This window comes from Rutilus rutilus (genome assembly GCF_951802725.1).
Source record: "Rutilus rutilus genome assembly, chromosome: 17".
NCBI lineage: Eukaryota > Metazoa > Chordata > Actinopteri > Cypriniformes > Leuciscidae > Rutilus > Rutilus rutilus.
The window spans coordinates 15,975,528-15,996,593 of NC_140230.1; the positions used below are offsets into that span (position 1 = coordinate 15,975,528).

Genomic DNA, 21,066 nt, shown 5'->3' on the forward strand with positions numbered 1-21,066 from the left:
CTAGAATGTACTTTGTGGTGTAACACCGTGTCTTAACCATTCGCAATGCGACAAGATTCTTGTGACAAGCAATTTGTCTGTCCACACAAGACGCGACACAATGAGACATGAAAAAATCTATTGGAAATCACAGCCAATCAGAGGAGTGTGGGCAGAGCTCTCAAAATGAATAAACACATCATCAAATTCATAAATATTACACAATTTTAACATTATTAAAAATACATATTGGGAGACTGTAACAACCTTCGTCATAAAATACACTTGTTTGTTCACATTGAGTTCTGAGGTGAATCTGAGGTGAATCATCCATTGTCGATTTCAGAATGGCTATCAACGTCACGCAAAATGATATTCAAACTTTCAATAAATTATTTTATTGCTCCAGCCGCAACGTTGCATAAATAGAAACTGTTTCTAAATATAATACCCTGTAGATTGTCATGGTTGGCACAAAAAGTCTGAAATAACATGGAAAAGATACCTTTTGTTGTGTGTCGTGTTGCATTTGGTTTCATAACCCCGGGTAAAAAGTGGCGCAAGTGTGAAGCATTCCTTTAGGCAAGGTTAAAAGCAGGGTTTTAAACACAGGGGTTAAGCAAAGTGTGAAAAGCCCTTTTGAAATACTGTACGTTCAACTGTACGAAATACATAGCTTATACTTAGCATATGCTAAGTGTTCATGTCAAAACTAAAGTATGCTTTGGGCTTCAATGTGTAAATGTACAGTGGGTACGGAAAGTATTCAGACCCCCTTAAATTTTTCACTCTTTGTTATATTGCAGCCATTTGCTAAAATCATTTAAGTTCATTTTTGTTCCTCATTATTGTACACACGGGCACCCCACATTGACAGAAAAACACAGAATTGTTGACATTTTTGCACATTTATTAAAAAAGAAAAACTGAAATATCACATGGTCCTAAGTATTCAGACTCTTTGCTGTGACACTCATATATTTAACTCAGGTGCTGTCCATTTCTTCTGATCATCCTTGAGATGGTTCTACACCTTCATTTGAGTCCAGCTGTGTTTGATTATACTGATTGGACTTGATTAGGAAAGCCACACACCTGTCTATATAAGACCTTACAGCTCACAGTGCATGTCAGAGCAAATGAGAATCATAAGGTCAAAGGAACTGCCTGAAGAGCTCAGAGACAGAATTGTGGCAAGGCACAGATCTGGCCAAGGTTAAAAAAAAAATTTCTGCTGCACTTAAGGTTCCTAAGAGCACAGTGGCCTCCATAATCCTTAAATGGAAGACGTTTGGGACGACCAGAACCCTTCCTAGAGCTGTCCGTCCGGCCAAACTGAGCTATCGAGAGAAGAGCCTTGGTGAGAGAGGTAAAGAAGAACCCAAAGAGGTAAAGAAGAACCCACTGTGGCTGAGCTCCAGAGATGCAGTCGGGAGATGGGAGAAAGTTGTAGTAAGTCAACCATCACTGCAGCCATCCACCAGTCGGGGCTTATGGCAGAGTGGCCGGACGGAAGCCTCTCCTCAGTGCAAGACACATGAAAGCACACCTGAAGGACTCCAAGATGGTGATAAATAAGATTCTCTGGTCTGATGAGACCAAGATAGAACTTTTTGGCCTTACTTCTAAGCGGTATGTGTGGAGAAAACCAGGCACTGCTCATCACCTGTCCAATACAGTCTCAACAGTGAAGCATGGTGGTGGCAGCATCATGCTGTGGGGGTGTTTTTCAGCTGCAGGGACAGGACGACTGGTTGCAATCGAGGGAAAGATGAATGCGGCCAAGTACAGGGATATCCTGGACGAAAACCTTCTCCAGAGTGCTCTGGACCTCAGTCTGGGCCGAAGGTTCACCTTCCAACAAGACAATGACCCTAAGCACACAGCTAAAATAACTAAGGAGTGGCTTCACAACAACTCTGTGACTGTTCTTGAATGGCCCAGCCAGAGCCCTGACTTAAACCCAATTGAGCATCTCTGGAGAGACCTGAAAATGGCTGTCCACCAACGTTTACCATCCAACCTGACAGAACTGGAGAGGATCTGCAAGGAGGAATGGCAGAGGATACCCAAATCCAGGAGTGAAAAACTTGTTGCATCTTTCCCAAAAAGACTCATGGCTGTATTAGATCAAAAGGGTGCTTCTACTAAATACTGAGCAAAGGGTCTGAATACTTAGGACCATGTGATATTTCAGTTTTTCTTTTTTAATAAATGTGCAAAAATGTCAACAATTCTGTGTTTTTCTGTCAATATGGGGTGCTGTGTGTACAATAATGAGGAAAAAAAAAAGACCTTAAATGATTGTAGCAAATGGCTGCAATATAACAAAGAGTGAAAAATTTAAGGAGGTCTGAATACTTTCCGTACCCACTGTAGAACAAGATTCTCAACAGTTGTACTACTAAGGAAACCAATTTGATCTATTAAACTACTGGGTGACCTATTCCTTTGAATATAATCTTGTTATCTAATTCTGCTAGTACAAGTTAACAAGGAGAATCCCTGTTAGAAGGGTGAAGAAGTTCATGTGAACTACATGGTTGACGCTTCGTAGAATTACTGTCAACAAGCAGGATTAAAGTGGAGAACGGACAAACGAAACAGAGGGAGAACAGGCGGATGTGGCTTTATGGCCTGAAAGCACACAAACACACAAACTTCTGACTTCTGATATACGACACTCTCCACACATTGGGCCCTATCTTGCACTCAGCGCAATTGACTTTGCACACCGATGCATGTATCATTCCTATTTTGGACTTTTCCCTCCACAGACGCATGTCGGTAAATTAGGAAATTAACTTGCGCTTCCGGGGGGGGCGGTTCAGCGCAAAGAGGAGGCGTGTTCCGGTGCAAATGTTCCCTGGTGCTATTTTGCAGGTTTAGAAAACAATTCCGCCACTGACCAGGAAAAACCTAGTCTAAAGTCAGTGGCGCGTTGCGCATGTTATTCATATACTATTTTAAGGGCGCATGCTTGGTCATAATCAATGTAGCATGTGCACAACGCGCCTCACTTTGCTTATCTCATCTACACACAGACGCAGCAGTTCTCATTTTTAGAAAACCATACATTATTACAAGGAAAAATATTAACACACGAGGGAAACCATTGTTATGTCCATGAAGATGTGAAAAAATAGGCATAAATCTAGCTTACACATTTACCCCAATTATTATACGCCTGTTTAACCGAAGCTAATTTGGGTGTGTTTCTCCCATCCCCAATGTAACTTCTCTGTCTTTTGCGGCCCTGACGAGAACGTCGGTCTCCTCGGCTTTGAACCGCGCCTGGCAAATCCGCCGTTATAATAGCAATCCGCCATGGAACAAGCGCACCTGCTCTTAAAGGGAATGTGAGATGACGCTCTGATTGGTTTATTTCACGTTACGCCCAAACCACACCCATGAATAATGAAGCTACTTCAGACCAACCCATTTTAGATTTGCATCGGGCGCAAGAGTAATTTATCCCGCCGGTATAATAGCAACAGCGCCCAAGACCCGCCCACAAAGTTACTTGCGTTTCGCGCTTGATACTTGCGTTTCAGGTCGTTAAAATAGGGCCCATTGTGTTCTGTTAAAGGAACAGTAACACACCACAAACATAACTTTGAGAAAGCTATAAGCAATTCATCGTTGTGAAAAAAAACGTAAAGCCGGGCCTACACGGTGTGATTTTCGTCCGTTTTTGAGCCAAACTCGTACGACTCTTTTTTTAATCAGGACGAATTTCAGCTTTGTTGTGCGTCGTTTGTCATGCAGTGTACAGGGAGAAACGAGAGGTGATTAACCTCTTCTGACCGGCAATAGGATAGTCGGATGAATTTCTTACATGTCAGAAATGTTGGTTGCCCCTCGTGAGGGTATGGTACAGTTGAAGCAGAGCTACGAACTGATTGCCCTAAACTCACTGATGTTTCTGCAAGAAAAAAGTTAAATTTCCTGCATTTCCTCTTTAATGCAGCGAGAAAGAAAACGAAAAGAGGGGGATCTTTAAGTTCGGTAGCTATCAAACAGCTGCAATTTAGCAAACTGTTGCTTACCTCCAGTTCACGTTGCAAAATGGATAAACCATATTACCCACGTCTTCCAAGCCAACTGCGGTGCCATATACGGCAGCGCCTCTTTTATTAATTTACTTGATCATTCATTTACTTGTTTCACTTTACTTTATTTATTTATTTATTTATTTAATATTTACTTAATTGTATTACCACGGTAAATGTAAACCATTGTCCATCATTTTGAATATTCAACATTTAGGACATTTATCATTTGAGATCGGTGTGGCCCTGACATTCACTGCAGATTTAAATCACTCTTAACACACCTCACACCACAGGAAAATCTGATAAGACAAAATCGCCTGCAGCTTGAAAAACATACAGTATTTTGGAGCTATAAACGTTGACCATAGCTCTCCTTTGTAAGTTCATGAGAAAAGCTTTGTTGCCTTGAGGACTTGAATAATCACCTCAATTTCCATTTTTCTCACTAAAACCTATTGAAAAAAACACTAAAACCTTTATTTTATTAGAAAAACATATATCTTCAGAAGATATATATAACTGCATGATATGCATTAAATACTTATTAGACATTTGCATTCTTTTTGAAGCTTGAAAGCGAGTCAGTACCCACCATCGTTGTACGGAAAAGAGCGACTAGAACATTTATGAACATTTCTCCTTTCGCGATCCTCAAAAGACATACAGGTTTGAAATGACATGAGGGTGAGTAAACGATGAAAGAATTTTTGGGTGAACAATCCCTTTAAAGGGCCATGAAACAGTAAACTAGTTTCAAGAAAACGATGCTCAATATTTTGGAGCTATAAAACATTTTAAAGCTGCAGTCCGTAACTTTTTTGGGTTAAAAATTATCCCAAATAAATTTTTGAGCAAGTAAATAACCAGCCAGTGTTCAAAACTATCTGCTTGCCTTAGCTCGATTCAAAACGGTAAGCTTGTAATAATGTTTTTACTTCCAGTGGTACTGGTGGATTTCTGCGGGAAACTCGAGCATGTCTTTGCGTCATTACGTCACATCTGTACACATAAAGAAGGTGTCTCGGCTAGTAGGCTATATTGCGTGTGAGGATGTTGGAGGTGGAGATTTATAGCCTTTTCTTGCAGCACTTGATATAATTAAACTTATCAATTTGATGGCGGATCCAGAAAGTTTCAAATGACAATCACCAGTGACAACTGGAGATTCACCCGTTGTAAAATGCGAAAGACTTCAGACTTCTGAGAAAAAAAGAGACTGCAAAACCGGCCCATGCGAAAACAAGGATAAATATCGGAAGGGCATTAAATGTAGTCACGCAATGCTGATGTTGTTAACATTAACAATTTGAGAACAAAGTATAATTTGCACAGTTTGATGTGATATGATAAGCGATCATTAGATTTAATCAGCGCGATTTACTGCAATATTTTTTTTTTTCCTTAGTTGGTCAGAACAAAAGTGGATGTTACTTACTTGGTCAGACGACATTTTCCGGTGAAAATTCTTATGTTGGTCATACTTCCAAAAAGTAGAATCTGTGATTGCGAATGACAGTATCCACACCGGCGCGGTGACTGACAGCCGCACATTCTCCTCAAAACATTGGATTCATCCGCGCTGTGCCGTGCCGAGGCACAACCCACGTAAAGTTAATAATTCCGCAAATAACTGCAATTGCAGATTTCGAACAGAGATGGCGACAAAGAGGAAAAACTACGGACTGCAGCTTTAAAGTGAGGCCATGTTCTTATACAAACAGGGTGGAGATGTTGTAAAATAACTGCTAAAGCTAATGCTAGTTAACGCTAGGTTAAGAAGCTTAAAGACAACAAGAAATCCAAATTGACCCGATTTGCTTATTTAAAGATGCTATGTGTCTTTTTTTTTATGTTGAAATGATGTATTTGGGGTGTTTGGGCACAGAAGGGGGCTTTTCTTACCAGACTTGGGGTTGCAGAGCACAGGAGGGCTGCTGCTGAGTGTGGGGCTACTGCTATAGTAACCACTGCTGCCACAACTACTGCTCATACTGCTCCGCCGTACCGCTGACACCACCTTTATCTCTTTAGTGGGACTGACTGAGGGGAAGGAGATAGAGAGAGACAAATTAGGTTAGATAGAGACTGTATAAAAGGAAGTGAGAGAGCGAATACAGATCAGTTAAAATCCACACGCAACACTTCTGCCCGCTGAAAACACCATGATCCAACAATTTAGATGGCGTTGTGGTGTCTAAACATCCTTTTTTTGCATTTACTAACTAAAAAAAAACAACAACAAAAAAACAGTCCAGAGGGTTAAGAGTTCTCCTTTTGATGAAAATATACCATATGGCAAACAGCATCATGAACACGTATACAACTCTTCAGCAATACAAATGAACATACCATAAACTTCTAGCTTTATATAAAACTAATTATAATTGCTACAGCCAAACACAAACCCCAACATTAAAACTTTTTTTATTATAAAAATAATAAATAAAAATTATTTACCACTTAAAAATTAAATGCAAAGAAAGAAATCAATATATTAATTCACAAGGGTTTCAAAGGATATTTAAACAAATCACTTTTCAAATAGTCATATTTCATAATGTGGAAGATTTTAATACGAGCCGCTCATTCATAAATACGTAGTAAGACAAAAGACAACGAGCGCAGCGCTGAAAAGGGGCGGCGCTACATAAGGTCTATACTGTAATTAAAATATGCAATAAGTACAGAAAACAGTGTTGGGTAGCACTTTATTTTACAGTCCTGTTTCGTATGAACATACCATGTAATAACAAGATACTTACCCTAAACCTACCCCTAAAACTAACCCTACTCAGTACTTTTGTGGGTATGTACATCGAAAGTGCACTTACTGTAAAATAATGTGCAACCCAGTGTTGTGTAGTTCAACACTGATGACTGATGTAGAATCTACCTGATTCAAAGTCAAAACATTAAAATTCATGTACTTGTTAAGTCAACATACACACTCCACAGGCCCGTTAAAAATGAGAGTTCATATTTTATTCAGCTGTGAGAAGAGGAACCAGTCCCAAGACAACATGAGCTAATTTCTTTTACTGACTCATGACGGCGTGATACTGAATCTACAGGCAAATACTAAAAAACACTTGATCTGAAACAACTTTACATTTACTGTAATACATTATTCAATGTGATAAATGCTAAATTGCACCTTTATCTAGTAGTATAACACCGTGTGCCGAAACACTAGATCATGAATCTAAATTAAAGGTTAAACTAAGCAAGCACCAAGAGAACAGAAGTAGTCTTAAAAAACTGAGGTTAAATTTATAATAATGACTAATACAAAACTAGACCAAACAGAAGAAAACCAGGCAAAAGGGGCATGTTGTGCTTGTTTGACATGCTCACCTTTCACATAGAGAGCCTAAGTCCCTCCCCTCCGCTTCCGGCTCATGGGACCTTATTTCGGAAAAAATATGTATGGTAGTCAATGGCGAGAGACAACTTGTCTTTTTATTCCATCTGAACTGTGCCCTGAATTACACATATGATGTTTGTCAATTTAAAAGATAATTATGAAAGTCAAGAAAGTCGCAGTTTGTCATAAAACAGAAGAGTAACATTTAGTTTTATGTGAAAATCGCTCAGTGAACTACATCTCTCGTCTCGCACTATGTACGTCACCAACATGCATCGTATGTGTGCGGTCTGGTACAAAACACTCAGGTATGACGGGCGTAACGTTACGATTATAACGTAAGACTACAGAAAAAATGACAGACGTTAGCTTCAGTAAAGTTAGCTTCATTCATTGAGAGAAAAGGTATGACGTCACATGTGCGCCTTTTGGGTTTGTAGTCTTTGTAATTACGTATTTTCACAGTCTTTTACATCAAACTGCGACTTTCTTGACTTTAAAATGTATATTTTAAATTGACAAACATCATATGTGTAATTCAGGGCACAATTCAAACGAGATCAAAATATTTGTTGTCTCTCGCCATTGACTACCATACAATATTTTTCCCGAAATAAGGTCCCATGGTGGTCCACCATAAGGGGAGGGACTTAGGCTCTCTATACTCATCACAACAACAACAAAACATGATATGACAGATTCATCTAACTAACTCTCCCAAAGAGGTCTGGAAACATCTGTGCAGAAGAGAAACTACAACCTCCCCTATTTGAACATTCCTTACTTTCAGTACACACACTATGTGAACTTCCCCCTGAGAGCTCTAGTAGCGTACATAAGCACTGACAGACTGTGAGAACCTCTAAACATCAAACTGTCAATCGAAATGTACTGCTGTGGACTGTGGATGGAATGCCTATTCAATTCTGTACTCACCTGTCACTGTAATGCAATGTCAATGAATTCTCTTTATTCAGGGGTTTTTGTCAGCCAATACTGATATATGCAATTCATTGTAATTTATTTGCTTGTTTATTTGACTTGCATATCATGTAATAAATCTGATTATTAAAAATGCATTCTGAATATTATATATATTTAAAATAAATTAACACCTTAGCTGATTAGAAGTTTGTACACAAATATGACACTTCAAATTAAGAATTGGTTTGGTTTGGTTGTCCTAACTTTATTATGCACTGCATCAACAGCAAATTAAAATGCATGAGACCACATCCAAAAGTTCATTATCTATGTGCCACTGCAAATGATCACAGTTGTGTCCACAAAACCTAAAAAAATCTATATAATAAAACTACAGGGTGTAATGAACACCGGTGTGCATGCATTCTGTGGATTTCCTTAATGATCATGGACTAACCTGAAAGGAAGCTGGTGTTTCCCCCGTCAGAGCCCTGTTTGCGCAGACAGAAAGGGCTGTCCTGGTTCTCCGGTATGCTGCGACAACGCTCGTTCAAAAGCTCCATCAGTCGCCGTCGCCGCCGGAAATTCATTCTGAATTGGTAAAGCAGTCCGCCATCCACAAAGTGGTGCTTGTTAGAAACTGGGGGAAAGAAAGAGAAATGCATAGAGAAAGAAGGTCATATGTCAGTTTATTGGAATTAAAGTCATGAACCGTCAAGCCACAATGGTCTAAAACCTAGAAGTGAAAGACAGAAAATACAAAACTCAACTCAATATCCTTATTTTGGATTGTACCTTCAAGGCTTTTGTTTTATTCATTTATTAAATGTAAAATAATATTCATGTTTTATTTATTCATTTCATTTTTGTTTATTTTACCAAGAGAAGGGGGCAGAGCAGAGGTTGGCAAAACAGCAGAAAAAGGTGAAGTCCCTTCTTAAGAGTTCTTTTTTTACGTTTGCTAAAAGCAGGAGAACCAGTTTAACCAAGTCTAGAGAGTGAATGAGTGTGTTTGTGTAAGAGGAGCACATGCCATCTTAAAATCTCATTCCATAATCCTATGGAGGAGTCACAGAGCAATCCTGAACTCCCTTCTTGCATAATATCCCATGAGTCATCATGTTTCAAAAACAGTATTTAGTTTTACATAAGAGCATTAACTTTCCCTTTTTATTACCATGTTCAGTGCTCTACTGTGTTATTATTATGCCATGTCTCTAATCGCAGGACCGTTACTTTAGCTTCAGCAATATTTCAAAGACATGCGGCAGGAGATGTTCAATATGACATTCCTCCTTCCACCACTACAAATAATGTGTTCACCGTGTGTGCACATTCCTTTGCTATCAACACATAAAATAAAATAGTCTTTCTTAAAAACTGGGAACCTTTGAAACAAGCAAAATCAAACATATATGGACGGTGAAGCATAGTGGATGCATATGGTTTGTTGTGCAGAGGAATGCAGATGTGTGTAGGAGAGAGCTGAGCTAAACACTCGCTCATTGTCTGACTATCACTGCAGAACTCGCAGAACAAGTCTTTTGCCTTTCCGCAAACAGTCTGGTCCATTTTGCTGCTTATTCTGGCCCAGAAATACCCAATTGATCAAGAAGGGACCACGTGACAGACGTATAAAGTGGCCTTTATTATTTTTTCCATTATTTATTTTGAATTTTGTGAGCAAACAAGCAGTCGAAAGAAAAATAGAAAAATGTATGCAAGGAGCCAATGAGCTCGCTGCTCATCCTTCAAATACTTGGTCAGCATTTGCTTTAGCAGTTGCAGTGCACTTTTAGAAACCCTCCACCTTTCCCAGCTCCACCTGTATAAATCTGCTACGAGTAACTCATGTACGTTATATTGTACAGCAGCAGCATGTCTTACTTGCTCACAGCAGTGTATGTATTGGCAATAGCAATTCCCGTGCTTGCTCTGCAGCAGCAGCATCAATAACTGCAGCAGCAGCAATAACCAACACCAGCAGCAGCGTAGCAGATCTATTCCGCAAAGGCCAAACATATCAACACTGCCATATCCATTACCATGCCAAACACTCTGAGAGTTGTCATGACAGAAATATATGTATGTGGTCAGACAGAGTGGCATCCAGTCTATGGGCAGAGAGAGATAAACCGTATTATTATATGAAAGTTCAAAGAGTATCTTATAATCCATAAAGGGCTCTCATATCTCAAAGCAAGATTTTTATTTTTTTTTTGTACGTTAAATGCTCCAAATGTAGTGTTTCATTTAAAAAAAATGTATATAGGCCAAAAGTTCCAATTTTGCAGAATACACTTTTTTGATATATAATTGTAGTCCCATCCTTTTAACCAAGATTAAATCTGATGTCTAATTTAATTATATGCTAAAGCGGTATCTTAAACCATGTTCAGACTGTCAGTCCAAATTAGAATTTCTTTTTTTTTTGCATATACCATTGGCTTCCAATCAAATTTAGCAAGTATGGAAAAACAATTATGTTTCTAATTACATTTATGTGATTTGAAAGCCTATTAAAATTTTACTTTAGTTTCAATCGCATCAAATTTTACTTCAGTTTCAAACGCAGTTTCTGCTTTGATCAGATTTTGTGTAGCTTTTCACTTTCTCACGCCACATCAAACGTATAAATGTCAGACGTCGCTGCAGGAACAAGGTTGTGTTGTGTTGTTGTCAATGTGTGATCTTCATGGTCCAGTGATGAGGTGATACCACACGAGTCCTCCAGTCACCGCTAGTCGGCCTGGTCCACCACACACCTTTATCAATTTTGAGAATTTAACACAACGGCATGGAATAAAGCCACGCAAAGGTGTATACTCAATCTTCATTAAAAGTATTGTGTTACCAGTGCTGATGCAGTTTTATGCAGTATTTGATCTTGAAATTAGCTGATGATAAATAAAACGCAGCTCAGATCTGTCGCTTTCGATGACGTGAACTCCATTGAATTTGCACATAGCACGGGAATTGAAGATTGGATTTATATTTGTTTTGCAGAGACACATTTGTGTGGCCAAGTGTAAATGGAACCATTTTAACAAATCGGATAGCTATCTGATCAGTAAAAATGCAAGTGACCAGATGTAAATTAAGACACCACAATTATAGTGGCAAATATAGTGAACAAGAACTGCAACAACACTGATGAAATGTGTAAAAACATTGATCTTTTCAGTAGAAAAAGGATTGGATTTTTATCCAAAATAAAAAAAGAATGATTGTTTCATGGACATAACTCATAACTTAGCAATAAAATCGGACGGAAATAGTATAATATAGCTTCTTTAGCACAAAACAAAAAGGGGGTGGGGGTGGGAGGGGGGAGTGTTGTGACACTCAGCTCTCTGAAATAAACTCTCCGCTCACTGTGTCTTTTAGGCCTCCTGAACAAAAGTCCCACACACTGAGCCGACTGTCGAGCACATGCAGTCACATTCAACCCACAAGCAAAAGCAGGAAAAGCAGAGAACGTGCTTTCTGGTTCTGGAGAACACTGCCGTCTCTACCCTGATGAGGGGAATGAGTTCATATGCTGCTGTGTGCAGCATGATCGTCCCTTTTCAAGCTTATTTATCGTACAACTGTGCGGTGCAACTTCGGCTGGCCGTGAAACAGTCACAACAGATTTACACACACTTCTCGACACAGTGCAGTGCTGCAATTTCAGGCAGTTCCGCAATTTCAGGGAGCCTCGCTGTTGACAGTTAAAGGCTGTCATATCTTCACCCTACCCCTGCCCTACCGCCATGGGCAAAATGATGAGTTGTTGGTTTAAAACAGCAGATTTCCTGAGATGCCCTGCTCATGTGTGTTGCTGTGTTGACTGTATCCAAATGTGTCAGCTAAATTCAAGTCAGTTATGTTCAGTTATGTGGTTTTTGCTTTACGTAATATCTGTATGCATATGAACATAATATAGACACGCGGATTCAGATATTTAAGTGCAAGACTAGAACACATCCCAAAAGGCTTAACTTAATTGTGTGGAAAAGTTCTCCGTAATTTAAAGGATTAGTTCAATTTAAAATGCCCATGATAAGCCATCCTAGGTTTATATGGCCTTCTTCTTTCAGACAAATACAATCAGAGTTAATATACTAACTTATATAGTATAATATAAAAATATATACTATACATACGGTTCGTTTGGCCGTATGTTCGGCCAAACGAACATACGCAGTCTACTTGCCCCCAACTCATGACGTCATAAGAAGCCAAGCGTAAATATCAGCAGTACGTTGCATTACTCGCATAAGTTGCGCTTTACACTTAAGTGGAATCTGTATGTTCGTTTGGCCGGAAGCTAGTTATTTTACTTTATAAAGTTTTAAATATTAAAGGTGCCCTTGCATGGATTATTTTAGGATGTTTCCTGGGGTGCCCTTATAATGTTAGTATGTTTTTTAGATCAAAATTTGTTGTAATTTAGAAATAAAAGGCATTTTTCCTAGCCTGATTTTAGCCTCTGATTTGAACACTCTGTTTGAAGGGGCGTGTCTGCTGTGAGACTACAGTGTAAACGCCCACTGCTGTGATTGGCTGCTGTGAGACTACAGTGTAAACGCCCACTGCTGTGATTGGCTGCTGTGAGACTTCAGTGTAAGCCTGTTGATCACGTGAATGAAGATCTTATCATTGCAACACAGTTTCTGCACTCTCACTAATGATTTCACTAATGCAAACATGATGTACGTACAGTAAGAGCTTCGTTGTGCAGTGTAACAGCGTCATTGATTTCATAACAAGTTTTGGCAAGTGTCCAGATAAACTCGCGCTGTGTGATTGACAGCTTGGGCGACTGGAAAGGGATTGTTCTTTGATCGCTATCTGTATATTAATCACAGTTTAAGTAAGATTATTTTCATCCTACTAAGAGAAACGACGTGAAGTTGATCGTTTAGTCACTGGCTTGATTTACTGATGCATAAACAGTATTGAACGACTTTGAGAGCATGAATTATCTGTCTGAACTTGAACAATTACACATCAGACATTCACATAACCCACTGGTTCTTCAGAGGCTCGGATGAAGGAACTAAAAAAATACCTTTGTGTTCATTTGTACATCCAAACACTGAGCAACTGCCATGCTTCGCTCGTTTGCAAGCCATGATGTCTATCGAAGAAAAATTATTCGGACGATGATTCGGCTGCGCAGTTCCGCCTGGCCTTGAACATGGGCTGGCATATGCAAATTTTTGGAGGCGTACATATTAATGATCCCGACTGTTGTGTCACAGTCGGTGTTATGTGGAGATTCGCCTATTTTTCAGGGGTGTTTTTCAAAAACGAGATTTAAATAAGAAGGAGAAAACAATGGTGTTTGAGACTCACTGTATGTCATGTCCATGTACTGAACTCTTGTTATTTAACTATGTCAAGATAAATTCAATTTCAAATTCTAGGGCACCTTTAATATTTTTCTTACACAAACTCATCGTTTTGCTTCAGAAGGCCTTTATTAACCCCCTGGAGCCGTTTGGAGTTCGTTTATGACGGATGGATGCACGTTTTTGTGCTTCAATCTGTTGGTTGCAATCCACTGCTATTATAAAACTTGGAATAACCAGGATATTTTTTAATATAACTCTGATTGTATTCGTCTGAAAAAAGAAAGCCATATACACCTAGGATGGCTTGAGTGTGAGTAAATCATGGGCTGATTTTCATTTGAAAGTAAACTACTCCGTCATTCACATTTTTATTCAAAGTCAGCAGAAATCAGACAGGAAAGGTGCTGTCAAACAAAGACACTGTATCAGACTCAACAGGGCACTGGCTGAGCTGCTGTGCATGTGAATGTTGGTGTGTGTGTGACTGAATTATAGGGTATAGCTCCATTCTATAGGAGTTGCTATGTGTGTGTGTGAGTGCAGGTCTGTATTGGGTGTGTGTATACAGCTGTGTATTATGCATGTGAATTCTTTTGTGTAGATGAGTTCTAGTGTGTCACTGTGTTTGCCTGTTGCCTGGTCAAAGGTATGCCCATCTGTTGCTGACCATCAAAGTCTTTCCTCCTGTCAAGTCATGACTCAACAAGCCCCCTTGTATTATTTAATAGCTTACATAACTTGAATGAATGCATATTTTAAAGCACAATGCATTGTATGATTAGTGAATTCCTGAAGCTCTAGGAGTTACTTAGAGATATATGTTCTAAAGTGAACCATGAAAATGCATTTCAACAACACAATTGTCAGATTAATATGTAGTATTAAATTCATGCAGCAAACCATCAACCTAAATTTGGATTTATTCAGTGTATTTTGTCGTTGTTATCTATGTCAGAACAATGTCAATCTAGTAGGTCCATGACTAAATGAGAGTTTGAATAAGTGTATTTTAGTCCTTCAAACTTTTATACCATTACAAGAAAAGTTTACATTTAAATGTAACACAAAAATGTAATGTGGTTTATCTATCAAATAAAAAGTCATAACATATTTTCATTACACCTTGAACACAAGTGAGTGTATCTTAAAGGAGAACTCCGGTCAATTTTAACATTGAGCTCATTTTTTTGTACATTTGGAGTGCTGTCAGTACAGAGAACAACGACAAAAATCGGTGTTGCCTACACCGAGTTATCCTCTTTTTAAAATTTGCACCCTGTTGACTTCAATGGGGCAAGTTTTAAACCTGCTTTTAGGCTCTTAACATCCTTGATGTGTCATTACAAGTGCACAGATCATGTGAGTGATTCCTTCGGAGTGAACGCGGGTGAATCTGACTGCAGTAGATGTGAAAGATATGAATAAAAATGATGTTTATTCAGCCAGCGCACATACCTGTATTTACATCCTGTTTTCGGTCGAAGTCCACAGTAATCGATTGTCGAGTTCACGCGCGTGATCATAGGTACTAAACCTATGCGTGTGAACTTAAGAGGCTAAAAGCAGGTTTAAAACTTGCCCCATTGAAGTCAACAGGGTGCAAATTTTAAAACGAGGATAACACGGTGTAGGCAACACCGATTTTTGTCGTTGTTCTCTGTACTGACAGCACTCCAAATGTACAAAAAAATGACCTCAATGTTAAAATTGACCGGAGTTCTCCTTTAATCATTATTTTCAAATACCTGAACCTTATCATAAATAGGTCAAGTCTTATTGACCTATTATTATTACACTGAGCAACATCTGTGAATGTCATTCACAAATGTTTCTAGACAACCAGAAGTGGGGGGGGGGGGACGCCCACTAGCGACCTCACCGCCAGCCACTGGCAACATGCAGGGAGAAAGTCTCTGGTTGTGTGAACCAGCTTTGAGGTGTATGCTGCAGGACTATATTTTACAGATATTTCATCCATGTGCTCACCATGCTGAATGATGCCATGCTCCAGCAGTCTGCGTCCCAACCGCTCGGCTTCCTCCCTGGTGGGCATTTCACCTTCCTGCAGGAGCCAGTCTATGAACTCCGAAGCCACCAGTGTCCGCTCATACGTCACACCCTCCTCTTCACGCGTTTGCACCAGGGTGTTTTCAGTGTTCATCAACCTGTGTAGCGAGACCGTGTACTTATTAGCATGTCAAAATATCAAACTCATTGCGTATATAATTATGAGATCATTCACCTCAAAACAGCCAGGTTCGAGAAGCGATTTTCATCAAATCAAGGTCAAAGTTCAGCAGTGCTGCTAAATATGTATGTCAACAGAAGAAGAGCAACAGAACTGTCAAGAATTGCAACATTCTCTGCCATTTAAAGGCAGGTCCTGACGGGTCAAAATCAAACACTTTCATGTTTGCCACAAAGACTCGATGTTGTCAGCACACAACTAAAGATTGCCTTGAGAGATACAAGTCTTCAGAGAAAATGTGAGTTTCTGAGAAACAACTGAAGAACAAAAAAAAACCTTGACTATCACACCATGTCAGGACCATTTGAGAGCTGATCATTTATGATGGAAGCATATGCACAGTAGATATTACAAATGCAGGGCATTCGGGTCAAAATCGTCAAGAAAAAGAGTATGATGCAACTGAAACAGCTTGAGCAAACATCCACATGTGCCAAACAAGGGCACAAATGACTCACTATCAGTCAACATGCAGTGCCAGCAATGTGAGCCTGCGTATTAGATGTTTGCCATGTACATACTGAGTCTATTCTTGTGCCTTTCAAGGCAAACAGCGATTTCAAACCACTTGCAGTTGAGCAACCATATATTAATGACTGACTTTTGCAAGAAATTATATGTGGCATTGACCTAGTTTTGAGCCCCGTTTTTTTTTTGATCATCATTTTTCATTCATATCTAGCTATTCTGTTAGCAGGTCACACTTTTAACCATATCCTGAATGCTCTGCTTCCTTTAAAACCACAGATCTCGTTGCATGGTATGTTTGTGACAGAGATGTTATTTATTGTCTAAATATTGCTTAGTGTTGCAGTGATCAAGTCATGAGAAACAATGTCAGAGCTCAACAATAAGGGTGGCCTGATGATCCGGTCCCAGTGTGAGAGAGTTCTGGACCAGCTGATGGAACTGCCATTTGCCCCATTAGGCAAGACAATGTTTGAACTGTTGTTTTGCAGATTCTGTTTTACACTTTAATACTTTTTTTAAATAAAAAAAATATTATTTTTATTCAGCAGGAATTCATTAAATTGATTGAAAGTGACAAAGAAATGTATATATGTTACAAAATATTTCTATTTCAAATAAATACCGTTTTTTAAATTTTCTATCAAAGGGTTAATTTAGTCATAATTTACTCACCTTCATGTCATTTCAAACCCGTAAGACATTCATTCATTTTCGGAACACGAATGAAATCTGAGTGCTTTCTGTCCCTCCATTGACAGCCTACGCAACTACATAATCCAAAAAAGTAATCCATGCGACTCCAGTGGTTTAGCCTCAATTTTATAAAACGACGCAAGTACTTTGTTTGCACAAAAAACACAATTTACCACTTTATTTAAAAAATATGAATCTCTGAAGCGCGTTCACGCAACAACGCCAGCTCTCGCGTCAACACAACAGGCATGTGCTCTCGTGAACATGCGTTTGAGATTCATATTTTGTAAATATAGTGGTAAATTATGTTTTTTGCTCAAAGCACTCGCGTCGCTTTATAAAATTGAGGTTAAAACAATGGAGTCACATGAATTATGCCTTTACTACATTTCTGGGGCTTGAAAGTGGTAGTTGAGTAGACTGTCAATGGAGGGACAGAAAGCTCTCAGATTTCATTAAAAAGATCTTCATTTGTGTTCCGACGAAGGTCTTATGGGTTTGGAACAACATGAGGGTGAGTAATTAATGACAGAATTTCTTTGGGTGAACTATCCTTTTAATCAAAGAACCTAGAAATAATGTATTATGGTTTCCACAAAAATATAAATCCAGGATCAGGATATTAGATATTAGAATAATTTCTGATGGATCATGTGACACTAATGTTAATGTATTACAATATTTATTTATTATATATTATATTCAACTGAAAAAAAAAAATATATATATATAATATATATATATATATTATATATATATATATATATAGTATTTTTTATTATTTTTTTTTTATATTTTTTTTATCAAAGTAAGTTTCTAAATGATAACATGTACACATTGGGGGGTAGGGCCATTTAAATTGTTACCAGGGGAAGTGAAAGTGGAAAAAATCCTTATATTGTAACACTGGATGTGATTTTCAGTAGTTACTTTGAGAATTATTTAAACAAAAAAACAGTAAATACACACATTATTCATTGTTTGTTTGCTTCTGCATGCATATTCTAGTTGAATTCTATGTGGATGTCTGTGAGTAAAGGGAACCAGATGCTAAGAGACATTTTCAACATCTCAAAGACCTCCATTAGGGAAAAGGGAACAATCGGAAAAAACACTGAAGCAGGAAGTTCTTTTTAAGGGGCCATACTCCTCTTTTTACATTTGGTTTTAGTAACCCAAGCCCACAGTATATACTGACAACACTGGCAAACAATCCTTTTTAAAATCTCCACAACACCAGGAAGGCGTAAAAAAAAAAAACAAGGTTGTTGACAAAGGCTAATCACGGTTGCTTAGAGACAGATCACAAAACATTCCTGGCCATTTTCTTATGTAGTTCTTGAACCTAGTCAGAGAGAGTACCATTCACTCTCAAAAACATTTTATTTTTATGCTCCATCAGCAGACTGAGCTCTTCGGCGATAACGGGAAGCAAACCAAACAAGCTTCCCTAAGAGCAAAGTCTGCAAATACTGACCACAAGCTCAAATGTGTCCATGGTGATTACATAAAAGCACACTGATGGTTTGTGTGACAGATGTCTCCCGCTGGACTTCATCTTCCTGTTATGCAAGAGCAGGGCGGCCCGTAGAGTAACGTCTACAATGAAGCACGGCATGCTGCTAAGTCGGCCTCATCCAGGTCATGATCGCAGAGCAAACACAAGCTGCTATTGCAAGATGGGTTAACCATTCTTGACACAGATTAAACTTGCTTCGAAAATTTCACTCTACGCTAACAGAGAATATTGCACTAAATGCTACCAAAAAGGTTTTCAAAGAGACCTTCAATAGAGCTTAAACAGAAGTTATTTTACAGGGCAAAGGTTAGGGTTAAATACAAATATAAAAGTTATGACATTTGTGTCAATTAAAAAAATCTAGGCATCATTTCACAATCCAATCATGGCCAATTTATGGCTCGAATTGATACCATAAAATCGATGCCATTGTTACTGTTCGTATCATAAGTGCTGAGGAAGATCCGGAGCTGAAATTCGGATAAGGTAACATGCATTTCATTTCCGACACGCGCTGTAAGCGGTAGACCAATTACAACAGACTGGGCCATCTGACCAATCAGAGCAGAGTAGGCTCTGGGAAAAGGAAGGGTTTTAAGAGACTGAATCCTTTATTGAACCATTTCAGACAATGTAAGAATTATATATATGTAAAAAAATATATATATATATTTTCTTACTTAGTATTTTTGTCTTGTTTCCAGCCCAAATATCTAAAAATTCCTAAATCAAGAAGCATTTACTAGACAAGTAAAATTGCATAAATTATTATGTTGTGTTTTCTGAAAAAAAAAGAAAAAAAAATCTATATTAAGTGTTTTTGCTTAAAACAAGCAGAATTATCAGCCAATGAGGTAAAAAAAAAAATGTAGGAGACCTCCAAAACAAAAATAGGAAACTTTAAAATAGCATAATAGAGGCACTTTAAATATGTCACTAATTACTAAATTGCTTATTAATTACAGAAATACTACATTACTTATTTTTCCTACAGCATGTCATATGCTACTTTCTAAATTATTATAATTAAAAGATGTAACTGTTTAATTGTTGAGTCGTGCACAACCAGGCATAACATACACAACATGCCTAGAATTATTAAAATGTTTTTGTTTTTTTAAATATTGAAGACATGAACATTGAAGTTCGGGGCAGGAATACAACTAATCATTTAAATTATTATTTATAGATAGCGTGGTTTTGTTCTGAGCTACATTAACAAGCAACAACTTGCAGGTAGAGCCGCTACTTCTAAACGTATCCGGCTGGAACACGGCATGCTCGATCAGCTTGAAATCTGTGTTACTATGGACACTGTTGATTTACCGGACGGGCCCCATATGTTCAAAATCAATATGTACAGACTTGTACACAAGAAAAACAACACTTTCACATCCTGTTTTAGTGGTACAACTCAGTAGAGAGGAAACTACCTTGCTTGGACCTCAATAATGGATTAGAAGAAGAGGAAAAACATGACAATGTCAATGTTTAACAAGTGGGAATCAAAACAAATAGTAAACTATTAATAATTCAATAACCTCTCAGAATTGTAATGGTGTATAAAAGCGCTTACTTCTCATATATCCGTTGACCTCTCATAAAAACTTTGGCTTGACTGTCCAGTGGAAAGGTTCCGTCATCCTTCCTGAAACGGTAGAACAGCTTCATATCTTTGAACTCCTTGTGTTCATCACAAACTGTGAGGACAAACAAATTCAAAACAGGTTTGTTGTAAGTTAAGTGCAGCGGAAAAAGTTAACAAATTAACAAAGACACTGCTACAAGCACAAGTCATGGTCTAAAGATCAATTTGGTTTCCTTGACAGTGTAACAGTTTAGATCATGTTTTGTTGTACTTTCGCACATAAAATATTGAAGGGATCAATTCTGTCATCATTTACTCATGTTGTTCCAAACCTGTAAGACTTTCTTTTCTTCCATGAAAAAAAGGTGAAGTTCTAAAGAATATCTTGGCCGCTCTTTTCCATGTAATGAAAGCGAATGGGGACTGGGCCTGTCAAGCTCCAAAATGACAAAAACAATCACCAGAAAAGTATAACAAAAGTGGTCCATTTGACTTCTGTCATAATGACTGAAATTTAAGCTGTTATTCATTGACCTTCCAAAATGTACTGCACAAGTCAAAAGAATAAAAAAAGGGTACATTGACAGCATTTGATGTGAAGAGAATGGCTTCAGATCACTTATAGTTTAGCGTGCAATTCTTATGGACCACTTTTATGGAGCTTTTTTTTGATGGCTCCAGTCCCCATTTACTTTCATTATAACATTAGCCAGGATAATCTTCACACAGGTTTGGAACAACAGGGGGAAAAAAATCGATTCAACGAACTATCGCAATTTTTTTTTTTCAGAATCAATATTAATTCATTTTAAATTGCTTTATTTTAGTCCTTGGTTATAGGCAGAGGAAAGGTACCTCTTTTATTTCAGCAGAGGGCATGGTT

At 38.3% G+C, this 21,066-nt stretch overlaps 1 protein-coding gene across 1 annotated transcript in view; it reads right to left on the reverse strand.

Annotated features, from left to right (window-relative positions):
* Positions 1-21,066, reverse strand: part of deptor (DEP domain containing MTOR-interacting protein) — a 35,537-nt gene that overhangs the window by 6,125 nt on the left and 8,346 nt on the right. Inside the window, exons 4-7 of the mRNA XM_084385728.1 lie at positions 20,172-20,295; positions 15,651-15,829; positions 8,780-8,962; positions 5,937-6,074 (exon numbers count right to left, since the gene is read on the reverse strand). Coding sequence (XP_084241854.1) covers positions 5,937-6,074; positions 8,780-8,962; positions 15,651-15,829; positions 20,172-20,295 — 624 coding nt within the window. The remainder of the gene's footprint in view (positions 1-5,936; positions 6,075-8,779; positions 8,963-15,650; positions 15,830-20,171; positions 20,296-21,066) is intronic.